General features: G+C 41.4%; 1 protein-coding gene across 2 annotated transcripts in view; it reads left to right on the top strand.

Moving 5' to 3' along the window:
• Positions 1 to 13,334, top strand: part of LOC143280973 (uncharacterized) — a 68,130-nt gene that overhangs the window by 11,809 nt on the left and 42,987 nt on the right. Inside the window, exons 8-19 of one of the 2 annotated variants that reach the window (XM_076585822.1) lie at positions 269 to 456; positions 2,422 to 2,827; positions 3,012 to 3,705; positions 4,331 to 4,434; positions 4,775 to 4,874; positions 5,615 to 5,730; positions 7,386 to 7,508; positions 8,187 to 8,416; positions 8,898 to 9,019; positions 10,773 to 10,858; positions 11,743 to 11,843; positions 12,574 to 12,666. In XM_076585822.1, the coding sequence (XP_076441937.1) occupies positions 269 to 456; positions 2,422 to 2,827; positions 3,012 to 3,705; positions 4,331 to 4,434; positions 4,775 to 4,874; positions 5,615 to 5,730; positions 7,386 to 7,508; positions 8,187 to 8,416; positions 8,898 to 9,019; positions 10,773 to 10,858; positions 11,743 to 11,843; positions 12,574 to 12,666 (2,363 nt within the window). Of the gene's footprint in view, positions 1 to 268; positions 457 to 2,421; positions 2,828 to 3,011; positions 3,706 to 4,330; positions 4,435 to 4,774; positions 4,875 to 5,614; positions 5,731 to 7,385; positions 7,509 to 8,186; positions 8,417 to 8,888; positions 9,020 to 10,772; positions 10,859 to 11,742; positions 11,844 to 12,573; positions 12,667 to 13,334 lie in introns of both variants that reach the window. The other variant, XM_076585821.1, reaches the window with a different exon arrangement.

Below are 13,334 nucleotides of genomic sequence, written 5' to 3'. Positions count from 1 at the left end.
AGAAGTGGTTTGTGCATGGTTGGGTTGATTACATGGATGGTTTATGTTTGTATGGATCTGTTGCATTTTTATTTAGCATTCTTTTTCTTATTGGGTTTTCTTTATAGTCAACTACATTTGGATTTGATATTGTTTCTATATATATATATATATATGAATGGTTATGTTTATGCATTTGTATCAATGTACATATATTATGTGCATGATATGAGAGTTGTTATATATATATATATATGTGCATGATATACAGCTGTTTATTTGATGGTAGATGTGAAGCCAGTGCAGAGTGGGAAGGCAGGCAGAAGACGCACCGTCAGCAGTGGCCGAGTCATCGGGGAAGGCTCGCTGCACCCTTCCCAGCAGTCAATCATCGCACGCATGCTGTCGTCACCTGATTCCTTGCTGACCATGAGTCTGACCAGGAACAACTTTGCCCAGGCCTCGCAGATCGTTAAGGTAAACAGATATGTGTATATATTTTTCTATCAGTTTTTTGTTGTTGTTCTGTTTAAAAAAACCCAAACAACTGAACTCAGCTACTTTCATTTTCTCCGCATAGGCGGATAGTAGTTTGCACAGGACAGGAATCTGACTCCCTGCCGGAGTCTGCACTAATGGGTCACAGGAAAATACGAAAAAACTTAGCCGTATGAGCCGTATGAAGAGCACAGGAACAGGAGTCATAATGGCTGCCGGAAAAAGAGGGCGCTAGCCAGAGGGACAGAGGGGAGGTTACCTACTTCCGGGAGGTTATCAGCCGTAGTACTTTCGTTTTCTCCGCATAGGCGGATAGTAGTTTGCACAGGACAGGAATGTCAGACCCCTGCCGGAGTCTGCACTTGTTGGGTCACAGTAAGTATGTTAATTAAACGTAATTTTTGATAGAAAATTTCCTTTTTTGAAAAAAAAATCCTTTTCTTGTCAGTCACAGCGTCTTATAACTTCTGAGCTTCATTCCGCTATTTAGATTTATTTGTTTGTTTGTCCTTTCAGTTCTTCCTTTTGTGTGGTTTGAAGTCTGTCAGAAATAAGGCAGCACGAAGCACTTCCATACTGTGAAGAAGTTACAATCTACTGATAGAAAAAAGAAAAGAAAGACAAAAAGGCTTCCTATTATACTATGTTTTAGACGCTTCATCCCAAACTTCACTGTCAGTGATTCTGTTCCACGGTACATGCTCAGCCATTCATGTTTGGATTCAGTACCATGCTTTCCACCAGTGCTTTGTGCTTTGTGATTACTGTAGTGCACAACTAGATAATTTCATATTTCACTACACATACTTTACCGTGACCCACTAGTGTAGACTCCGGCAGGGAGTCTGATTCCGGTCCTGTGCAAGCTACTATCCGCCTATGCGGAGAAAACGAAAGTAGCTACGGCCGATAACCTCCCAGAAGTAGGTTACCTCCCCTCTGTATCCCTGACTAGCTTCCTCTTTTACCAACAGCCATCTTGACTCCTGATCCTAGGCTGTTCATACGGCTAAGTTTTTTCGTATTTCTGTCTGTCTATCGATTCATTGACACTTATGTTTTGTATTTTACGAAGACTTGTATCAGGTCACAAACCAGATAATTCCATATTCAGTGAAAGCAAAGGACATATGGTTGTGTAACTTAGTGTCAGTGTGTTTCACAGTACAACAAAGGACACACAGCTCTGTAACTTTGTGTCAGTGTGTTCTATAACTGAACAAAGGTTACAAAGCACTCTAACTTTGTGTCACTGTGTTCTACAGAAGAACAAAGGTCACACAGCTCTGTAACTTTGTCATTGAATTCTACAGCAAAACAAAGATCACACAGCTCTATAACTTTGTGTCACTGTGTTGTACAGTAGAACAAAGGACACACATCTCTGTTTGTGTAACTGTGTTCTATAACAGAACATAGGTCACACAGCTCTGTAACTTTGTCATTGAATTCTACAGCAAAACAAAGATCACACAGCTCTATAACTTTGTGTCACTGTGTTGTACAGTAGAACAAAGGACACACATCTCTGTTTGTGTAACTGTGTTCTATAACAGAAGATAGGTCACACAGCTCTGTAACTTTATGTCATTGAATTCTACAGCAAAACAAAGATCACACAGCTCTATAACTTTGTGTCACTGTGTTGTACAGTAGAACAAAGGACACACATCTCTGTTTGTGTAACTGTGTTCTATAACAGAACATAGGTCACACAGCTCTGTAACCTTGTGTCACTGTGTTCTACAGCGGAACAGAGGACACACATCCTGTAAGTATGTGTCACTGTGTTTATTTACAGAACAAAGGTCACACAGCTCTATAACTTTGTGTCACAGTGTTCTACAACAGAACAAAGGACACAGCTTTGTAACTGTGTCACAGTGTTCTATAGCAGAACAAAGGTCACACAGCCCTCTAACTTTGTGTCACTGTGTTCTACAGCTTTTGAAGATAAACGAAAAGTCCAGAGGAGCAGCTGAGGCGACCTTCACAGAAGCTTTCAACTCTACCGCCAAGACCATTGGTTCTTTGAGCGCCACAGCCAAGGAAAGCCAGGCGGCCCCAGCCTCCAAGAAGTTCAGCTTGCAAGCCATCAAGAATGCTGCCGCTGCTGGAGTGGCCAATGCCAGACTGTCAGAGATTGTGGATGGCCTGTTGGCTAACCCCAACATTCCTCCTCTACCCCGACCACACTGGGTCAGTGACCACGGGCAAGAAAATGTATTCGCCAGCTTCTTCCATGTGGACATGACAACCGCCGTTCTGATGGACCTGGCTTGCACCACGTGTCAGTCGTGGGAGCTGTGCAGCAGTTTGTTCAACATCATCAAAACCAAGGGACATTTGGGTGAGTGCCAGTCTGTGAAAAAGATCAGTCTGTTGGTTGTGGTTTATGTACCTGTCTCTTTGCACTTGTGACATGTATATTATAACTGGCCATCCTCTTGGTGTAGCTGCACAAACATGTTAAATGAATGTTATCAGTGTTAACCCTGAAGAGAAGTTATTGACGACATTCACATACATTTCAGGCAAAGCATTAAAGGAGAAAGAAGAACAGGATGACAATGACTCTGGATCCTCGGACCCAGTCAGCACCAAAGAGAAGAAGAAGGGCAAGAACTCCTTCATCCGCTGTGACCTCAAGGGGACCCACAAGTTCTTCCAGCAGATGGACGCCCTTCTGCAGGTGGGGCACGGTGACTCCGATCACTGGATCGTGTCAGCCATGCATGAGGTGTCTGCCATCACTGGTGGTTCCTCCTCATCAGGGAAAGTGAACCCCGTCCTCGTGATGCCTGCCCCCACCACCCACGGTGCCCACGCCCCTGTCACAGTGCAGCAAAGCTTGTTGCAGCGGTTCCGCAGCACGGCATCACCATTGGTGGCCTCGGGCGTGAAGCTGTATGAAAACACTGTTCATGACATCCAGGTCCACTTTGAGCAGACGAACCAGGCTCTGTTGGCCTCGTCACGCCTTGATCGCCAGGACTCCATCCACATCGATGAGAGTCATTTTGAGAAGTCGCCAGCAATCAAGCAGTCACCTTTGTCGTTTTCACCTGCGACGAGCCGGACTTCGTCAGTTGGAAGCGGAGGGTCGTCATGGTCACGGGAGATGCAGGGGAAGGTGGAGGTGCCCCTCCTGCATCAGAGGATGAAGCATTTGATCGCTGTCATGGAGAAAAGTGTGCCTCAGGGAGGGCTTCTCTCTTTGTTGCTGCGGTATGTACATCAGTGTTTTTTTTCTTTTTTTTTCTTTTTTTTACATGATTATTGATATACTCACACATATGCACACACACATGTACTTATAGCATACACACACACACACACATACACACACACACACACACACACCTATGCATGCACACATACACACACTTATGCACATATGCATGCATATGTTCACACGCGCGTGCGCACACACACACACACACACATACACACACACTTCAACTAATATCACATTTAGTAAAAAGACAAACTGAAGATTGAATGAACACACACAAATACAGACACATGCCTCGTTCTGATAGTAGTATACCCACAGACTTGCACACACACACACACACACACACACACACACACACACACACACATGTGAAAAGTGTGGTATGGTTGTGAAGCCTTCAGAACAAAAATCCTTAAACACAATGGATTTATTAATAACATGTCCTATTGCTGTAGCAATCTGTTTATGCATGCAATAATCACATCGCATTACAAAGATCCTAAATCCCAATCGTTTTATCGGTGACATGGCCTTCTGCTGTACCATTCTGAAGATGAATGTATTAATCCATTCACGTTGCTGTAAATGTGATGAATCTGTTGTTGTTTGTCACAGTGGAAAAATGGAGCATGGAGTGCAGAGAAACTACCTGCTGAGCCTGTACGAACATGTGAAGGAGCTGGCCTATGTGGTGGCTTTGTGTGAAAGCAAATTAGCAGGTCTGAGTCTTCACTTTGCTTCCTTCACCAGTATTGAACTCTTTCATCAGCGTTAGCTGCTTTAGTGGGCCGATTGTTCTTCACTCTGAGAAGTTTATTTATCAAGTTCTTTCCCATCAGTTCCTGGCTTTCTGGAGACAGATTAGATTTAGCCATGGTTACCTTCAGTATGCTTTCCTTTTATGGCATTATTTCACTGATCCCAGTGTAAAAGCATATATTCTGTTAAATACAGGTGACTCCGTAACAACGTGTCCATTATTTGAATGAAATAAGAATATGTTCTGTAGCGTTGATTCATGATATTGTTTTGATTTTTTTTTTCCATGTTGTTTTTCAGAAACGCTGATACTTCCAAAGAACTACTTTTCTGTCCTTCAAGAAGGTCCTGTTGATATTCTTGGTCGCCTTATGTTTGTGAAGAGGGTGTCACCTGCAAGGTAGGTTAACATGACCTGACGTTTCTGTTAAGATGTGATGTGTGAACAACAAAGCCAGAGGGAAAGAAATTTTAAAAAATCATGAAGAAACAACTTACCAGTGAATATCTTTGAATTTTAGAATTTCAGAACCAGAAAAACCAGTGGTTATATATTCTGTGTACAGTTACCATGTCTTCAATGTGACACTTTTAATACACCAGTGATGTTCAACATTACAACTTCTAAATAAAGTTGTTCCTTTGATGTTAATGAAATTGTTATTCTGTAATTTTCTGCCGCTTTATAAGGCTAGTTAAAAAAACAAAAAAATTAATTAAAAAAAATCAGGAAAACTTCTTGAATATGGTACTGTCAGAACTTGAAAGTAAATCATTTGCTTTGTCATTGTTTGCATCTGCCTTGAGGATGGCTACCTGTTTAAAACCATTAATGACCATGTTCCACTGAACTGAAATATCTTGTTGAGCAGTGTGAATGTATGTGTGTGTGCACAGGTCTGTGTGTCTGTGTATCTGAATGTATGGGCATATGGGTGCACACATACATGTGTGTGTTTTTATTTGTGTGTGTTTGTGTATGTCTGTGCGTGCATGCATATGAATACACCTTATTCACACACATGCATGTGTGCTTATATTGCACAGGTTATGTGCATGAAAGTATGTATATGCATATCACGTCAAGGATGATGTTGCTTGAACTGTTGATACATAATTCCTTTATTTATTGCATGACAGATTGGAGAAGGTTGCCAGCAAGTTGAGTTTGAACCTGACGCACATCATTGTGCAGAGCTGCTGTCCTCAGATCCCCAGCAAACACTTGCCTTCTCTGCCTCCACCATGTCCTCAGGGTGAGAGTGGTGGTCGCTGTGTCTTTTCCATTGTCTCTTGCACAACTCATAGTTTATTTCTACTGCGTTGTCCCTCGTCTCTTGCACAACTCACTGACAATTTATTTACATGTGTGTTGTCTCTTGCACAACTCAAAGACAATTTATTTACACGTGTTGTCCCTTGTCTCTTGCACAACTCACTGACAATTTATTTACACATGTGTTGTCTCTTGCACAACTCACTGACAATTTATTTACACATGTGTTGTCTTTTGCACAACTGACTGACGATTTATTTACACATGTGTTGTCTCTTGCACAACTCACTGACAATTTATTTACACATGTGTTGTCTCTTGCACAACTGACTGACAATTCATTCACACATGTTGTCTTTTGCACAACTCACTGACAATTTATTTACACATGTGTTGTTCCCTCTCTCTTGCACAACTGACTGACAATTTATTCACACATGTGTTGTCTCTTGCACAACTCACTGATAATTTATTTACACATGTGTTGTCTCTTGTACAACGCATAGGCACTTTATTAACACATGACGTGCTGATGTGAGAAAGACAGAAAATGTGTGGAGCAGGAGTCAAGATGGCTGCCGGAAAAAAAGGGCGCTAGTCAGGGATGCAAAGGGGAGGTAACCTACTTCGGGAGGTTATTGGCCGTAATTACTTTCGTTTTCTCTGCATAGGCGGGTAGTAGTTTGCACAGGACAGGAATCAGACCCCTGCCGGAGTCTGCGCTAGTGGGTCACGGTAAGTATGTTATTTAAACGTAATTTTAGGAAGAAAATTTCCCATCTGCTTGCACTCACATATTTGCATGAGTACATCCATGTGTAACTGTTGTGTTCTGCCATGTGTTAGTTCATTTGCGTTTTGCCAGATGTCAGTCAGTTTCTCAGTTGTTGAAATTTCAAGTGTGATTTGTTCGCTGATGCATGCAGTGTGTACATCTTACATGCTTGGATGACCATGCGCTTGTGAGGGAGATAGAGCTAACTGGACTGAATCACAAGCTGTGAAAATTGTTTTGCAAGAAACATGATTGTTCCTTTGATCTGTACTGAAATGAACTCTGAATGCTGATCGGGTCTCATGTATTAGCACAGCACTAGTTTATGCCCAGACCAATTCAGCGGTACATTTCAGATTAAAAGACAATTTGGTCAGAATTCTTCTTCTTCTGCGTTCGTGGGCTGTAACTCCCATGTTCACTCGTATATACGTGAGTGGGCTTTTACATGTATGACCGTTTTTAACCCCGTCATGTAGGCAGCTATACTCTGCTTTCGGGGGTGTGCAACGCTGACATGGATTACAGGATCTTTAACATGCGTATTTGATCTTCTGCTTGCCATATACACATGAAGGAGGTTCAGGCACTAACAGGTCTGTACATATGTTGACCTGGGAGATCGGGAAAAATCTCCCCCTTTACCCACCAGGCGTCGTCACCGAGATTCGAACCCGGGCCCCTCAGATTGAAAGTCCAACGCTTTAACCATTCGGCTATTGCGCCTGTCAGTCAGAATTCATTTGCTGCCTGAAAATTGAATCAAACTATGACAATTTCAGTTGTGATAGAAGGCCATTTTGAAGTGAACTCTTCTGAGTGCACAATGGAAATGCTTCATCATTGTTTTGTGTTGGCAGAGGTTGAGAGAATAGGAGCCAGGTGTGTGTACAATGGAGGTGCATGCACTGATTCGACAGCTTCCTCACAGCCTGACAAGCTGGTCAGAACAATTCTTCAAGACATCCTCCGTGCAATGCAAGGTCAGTTTCCAGGTGATAGTGTGGGAGGCCTTGCTTATTTTCACATCATTTTACCTTTTACTTTTTCTGTTCTTTCTCTCATTTTTTGTCCCACTTTGTGGGCAGCTGTGCTCCATTTTCAGGTATGTACATGTTGGGTATGTTCATGTTTCCATATTGCTGCCAACACTGACATGGATTACATTATCTTCATTGTGCTTATTTCATCTTCTGCACACACACACACACACACACACACACACACACACACACACACACACACACACACACACACATCCATCCATTATATACATGCATGTGTCTGTGGTATAAGTAACAATTATTCTTCAGTTTTGCACCTTCCCATTTTGAGTGACCAAAAATTGTGCGCTTGTATGTTCGATATAATGATACTTATGCAGAGTGTTGATGCTTTTTGTTGTCATCACTTCTGTTCTTGTTCTTCAGTGATATGAACATACCAGGACTTTAACAAGTGCTCTCATCCATGTCTTACAGAAGTTTCCGTGATATGAACATACCAGGACTTTAACAAGTGCTCTCATCCATGTCTTACAGAAGTTTCCGTGATATGAACATACCAGGACTTAAACTAGCACTCTCATCCATGTCTTACAGAAGTTTCCATGATAAGAACAAACCAGGTCTTTAACAAATGCTCTTATCCATGTCTCACAGAAGTTTCCGTGAAGTACAATGGCAGAGGGATCTTCACAGAGCTGTGTGGGAGACAGCTGGTCAAGGGAGAGCACTACCAGCAGATGATCACCCGCGTGAAGTCACTGCAGGCAGTTGATCTCAGTTTGCTGGACTCACGGGAGATGCGTCTGTGTTTCTTTGCCAACTTGCTGAACCTGATGACCATCCATTACCATCTGTACAACATCAAGCAGTGTGCTGAGGCACAGGTCAGTAGGCCTTGGTTGGCGGGTCTGATTTATTCTTTTGTTTTTGTTTCTGTTGGTTGATTTCATGCCTGTTTTGTGTTTTTATGCATGTGTTTTTGCATTCATGTGTGTTTTTATTTGTTGGTTTATTTATCATACTAACAAATTTTGATATATCAGTTTATTTGTTCAGTATACTTTTTAAGAATTTATTCATTTGTTTATTTGTTTTCTTCATGCGCCTGGTACATGTACAGAGAAATAAATTGATAGATCTGTGTAGGTGGTCTTGAGACTAAAGTTTTGAATGAAAGTTTTAGAAAACCAGCCTTTGGGACAGTGTGTATTATATACATGATTTCTTTATTTTTACCAGTGTTAAAGCCAGAGTGAGTACAGAAATCATGTTTGCGTTCACATATCCTATAGACACAATTATCATTGCTTGTATGATACCTTTTAAACCCACTGTTTGGCATACCTGTGCTGTCAGGCACTGCAGACCAGAGGCAGAGGGGAAGGCTTCAGCAGTGGTCTGAAGGGTCTGGACGGTCACCATCTGCTGGACATGGTCACGAAGCTGGGCGCCTTTTGCTACCACGTGGGCCAGCTGGGCATGCTCAGGTAAAGGAACTTGGCTCTGCAGTTTGCATCTTGTTTCGAAAGGCTTTACATCTTTCCATACAAGTGATATCAGAAAAAAACATGAATTTTTTTAAAATGTATGTGTTAAGTACTGATGCTTTGGTTGTTATCACTTCTGTTCTGGATATAAAAAAAACAACAAAAAACAAAAACAAAATTTCTTTTTAATGTATGTGTGTTAGATACTGATGCTTTGGTTGTCATTGGCTTTACATCTTTCATTTGCATTTGTTTTTTGTATTTCTTTTTATTATAACTTTTCTTTTTTGTCACAACAGATTTCTCTGTGTGAAATTTGGGTTGCTCTCCCCCAGGGAGAGTGCGTCGCTATACTACAGTGCCACCCATTTTTAAATATTTTTTCCTGTGTGCAGTTTTATTTGTTTTTCCTATCGAAGTGGATTTTTCTGCAGAATTTTGCCAGGAACAATCCTTTTGTTGCCGTTGGTTCTTTTACGTGTGCTAAGTCCATGCTGCACACAGGACCTCGGTTTATCGTCTCATCCGAATGACTAGCGTCCAGACCACCACTCAAAGTCTAGTGGAGGGGGAGAAAATAATAATAATAATAATAATGGATACTTATATAGCACACTATCCAGAAATCTGCTCTAGGTGCTTTACAAAAACGCTTTTGATAACATAAAACATTATATCTATGTTACATACACACACCAAAATGTGACCACACACACACACACACACACACACACGCACGCACACACGCGCACACACACACTCACGCACGCACGCACGCACGCACACACACACACTGCATACATACATTTTAACATACATGTGTATCTAACAGCTACCCTAACACATACGCACACATAGGCAGGCACAAACTTACATAAACACACGCACACACAATACACATTCGGCGGCTGAGCCGTGATTCGAACCGGCGCGCTCAGATTCTCTCGCTTCCTAGGCGGACGTGTTACCTCTAGGCCATCACTCCACAAGTGATATCAGAATAAAACATGAAATTTTTTTAACGTGTGTGTTTGATATTGATGCTTTGGTTGTCATCACTTCTATTCTGTAGTTGTAAAAACAAACGAGGGTTTATCATTCTCACCCATATTTTACAGAAGATTCTGTGGGAAATAAAGAGTTTAGATTGCCACATTAGTCACCTTGAGTATCAGCAACATGATATGTGTTTGTAGGCGTGAAATTCTACCTCCAGTTGATTTTCCACAGATTTTGAATATATCATACATTTTTATAAAAAGAACATCTGTCTTGTCAAAGAGGACTAAAATGTGACGTAATGTTCATGGGTAATTTTATCCACAGACAGCTGGGAATTCTCAGATGGCCGTTGCATATAAAATTCAGTGGCCAATGATAATGTTTCCATTGCATTTGTCAGTCTAACATTAACAATTGCACTGTTTCAAGTGCTGATTAAAAATCAGGTTGGTAGTTGAATGATTCATACTGTTGTTCAGGAAAGGAGCATAGGGTAATTAACATGTTCTGTCTTTGCTGCTGTGTGCACATGTCAAGTGATCGGTGTAAGGACAGGCCCGGCGCTTCCTTTTTTGAGGAAGTGTCTCGATTTGTTCCAAAGTACCTTTTAATTACCTGTGTGCTAGCTGAATCGGTAGCGGAAGCAGCACTGACTTGAAGTTGTGTACCTTGTGAACGGAGAGAGTTACCACTCTTTACTATTTGTTAACATGTTTAAGTGTGAAAAGCATAATATTTTGTATCCTTGCAGCTTGTTTGACCTGAAGTGTGTGATGATGCACCATGGACAGAACCTGAGCAAGAGATGGAAATCCCTCATCATCAGTGGTACACACAGTGAGTCATCGTGTATCTTTCACATGCTGGCTGCTCTTCGAAACTCCTCTCTGATTTCATCTTCCACTCAATGCAGAGGATAGTTGAGAAATGATATATGTCATAATTCGTTGTGAAATCAGTCCTCTTTCCTCTGCCATTTCTTCAGAAGTTTGTCAGGGTTTTAAATGAATACCCAGACAAGCTGTGACACTTACATGGATTGTTTGAAGGCAGTATCAGTATCAGTATTAGTAGCTCAAGGAGGCATCACATAAATAATTAAAGAAATAAAAATAAAAATAGTAATAATAAAATAAAATAAAATAAAAATAGAATAAAATAAAATTAAAAAAATAAAGAAAGTAAAAAAAAATATATATTTTTTATGAAGGCAGTGAACAAAGCAAAACATTGACTCTGAAGAAGCTTACAGAAGTTTTGGGGAAGAGTAGGGTCAGGTTGAAAAGGATTGTGGTTCATTCAGATTTTTCACAAATGTAAATGTCAAGTGGGGGATGATAGGAGATGGGACGGAGTTGAAGAGGATAGTGGTTCATTCCTCTTTTCTTTTTTTTTTTTTTAAATGTGTGTAAAGTAGGTGATGTGTGAGGTTGTAAAGGATACTGGTTCATTCGGATATATTTTACTAAATGTATGTAAAAAGGGGAGGGGGTAGGGTTGAAAAGGATGGTGGTTCATTAATATTTTTTTTATAAACTGTATGTAAAGTTAGGTCAGTTTTCATTTTTTCTTCTTTTTCTTTTCCATTCATGGGCTGCAACTCACTCATATGTACACAAGTGGGCCTTTACGTGTATGACCATTTTTACCCTGCCATGTAGGCGACCATACTCCATTTTCGGGGGTGTTTTCATTTCAATACTGGCGGGCTATGTGGGCAGAGTTGGCTGCAGAGGACCCCATGGCAGTGTTCATGCCCCCTGCCGAGCCACGCCTCCTGTTTGTGGTGTCTGACGGCTGTTTGTCCTCACCCCCCATTCAGGTTGGTGTGTGTGTGTGTGTGTGTGTGTGTGTGTGTGTGTGTGTGTGTGTGTGTTCATGCCCCCTGCCGAGCCACGCCTCCTGTTTGTGGTGTCTGACGGCTGTTTGTCCTCACCCCCCATTCAAGTTGGTGTGTGTGTGTGTGTGTGTGTGTGTGTGTGTGTGTGTGTGTGTTCATGCCCCCTGCCGAGCCACGCCTACTGTTTGTGGTGTCTCACAGCTGTTTGTCCTCACCCCCCGTTCAGGTTGGTGTGTGTGTGTGTGTGTGTGTGTGAGTTTGTGTGTGTGTGTGTGTGTGTGTGTGAGTTATTGTGTGTGAGTGTGTGTGTGTGTGTGTGTGTGAGTGTGTGTGTGTGTGAGTGAGTGTTGTGTGTGTGATTGTGTAAGAGTGTGTGTGTGTGTGTGTGTGCGAGTGTGTGTGTGTGTGTGAGTGTGTGTGTGTGTGTGTGAGTGTGTGTGTGTGAGTGTGTGTGCGAGTGTGTGTTTGTGTGTGAGTGTGTGTGTGAGTGTTTGTGTGAGTGTGTGCATGTGTGTGTGTGTGTTTGTGTGTGTGTGTATGTGTGCGTGTGCTCAGCATTAGTATATACAATTGAAGAAGTACACATGACTGCACACGTATTGTCTGCTCATGATTTTGACTGTGGTAACAATAGAAACCAATGCAAACAGTGATCTGTGTCACAGTGACCAGTGGTACCACTCAGAGAACTTGATCGTGTTCATACCTGCAGGTACTGGAGAGTGACAAACTCCGCTCTCAGCTGGACTCGGCAGCCAAGAGTTACCTGAAGCATGCTGTCAGATTGGACCCAGAGAAGGGCCAGGTGGGTTGGCTGTTTTGTCCTGCAGTTTTTCTCTGTCATTTTCACCCAGAGTGACAGTCACAACCCTCTCTTTTCTAGGTGCATGTTTTTAATCTGGAGCTCTTGAAGGTTAAAAAAAAAAAACCCCAGAAAACTTGGGCGTGTCGCATCACTACACAAGTGTTGCATTAGTAAGGAGGGGGGGGGGGGGGCTCATGTACGTTTATGTGTATTTGCTTGTGCTTGCATATCTGTGAAACTGTATGTTTGTTGCATATCTGTTATGCGTGTGTGTGTGTATGTGTGAATGTGTGTCTGCATGTTTTACTTGCATGTTTATTTGCTAACTTATCATCATTATTGTCTTTTTATTTTATTTTCATTTATTGTTATTATCATTATTATAATTTTATTTATTTTTATTATTATTATTATTATTTTATTTTTATTATATTTTTAAAATTATTATTATTATGTTTGTTTTTCTTTTTTTCTTTCTTTTTTAAATTAAAAAAGAAAAAATTTTTTTTTATTGATTTATTTATTTTTCTCTAGGCCTGACTAAGCGCGTTGGGTTACGTTGCTGGTCAGGCATCTGCTTGTCAAGTGTGGTGTAGCATATATGGATTTGTCCGAATGCAGTGCTGCCTCCTTGAGCTACTGATACTGATACCGCATTAGCTGTCCAT

This window comes from Babylonia areolata, chromosome 4 (genome assembly GCF_041734735.1).
Source record: "Babylonia areolata isolate BAREFJ2019XMU chromosome 4, ASM4173473v1, whole genome shotgun sequence".
NCBI lineage: Eukaryota > Metazoa > Mollusca > Gastropoda > Neogastropoda > Buccinidae > Babylonia > Babylonia areolata.
Note: the sequence above shows the minus strand (reverse complement) of the source record. Positions and strands in the feature narration are given on the sequence as shown.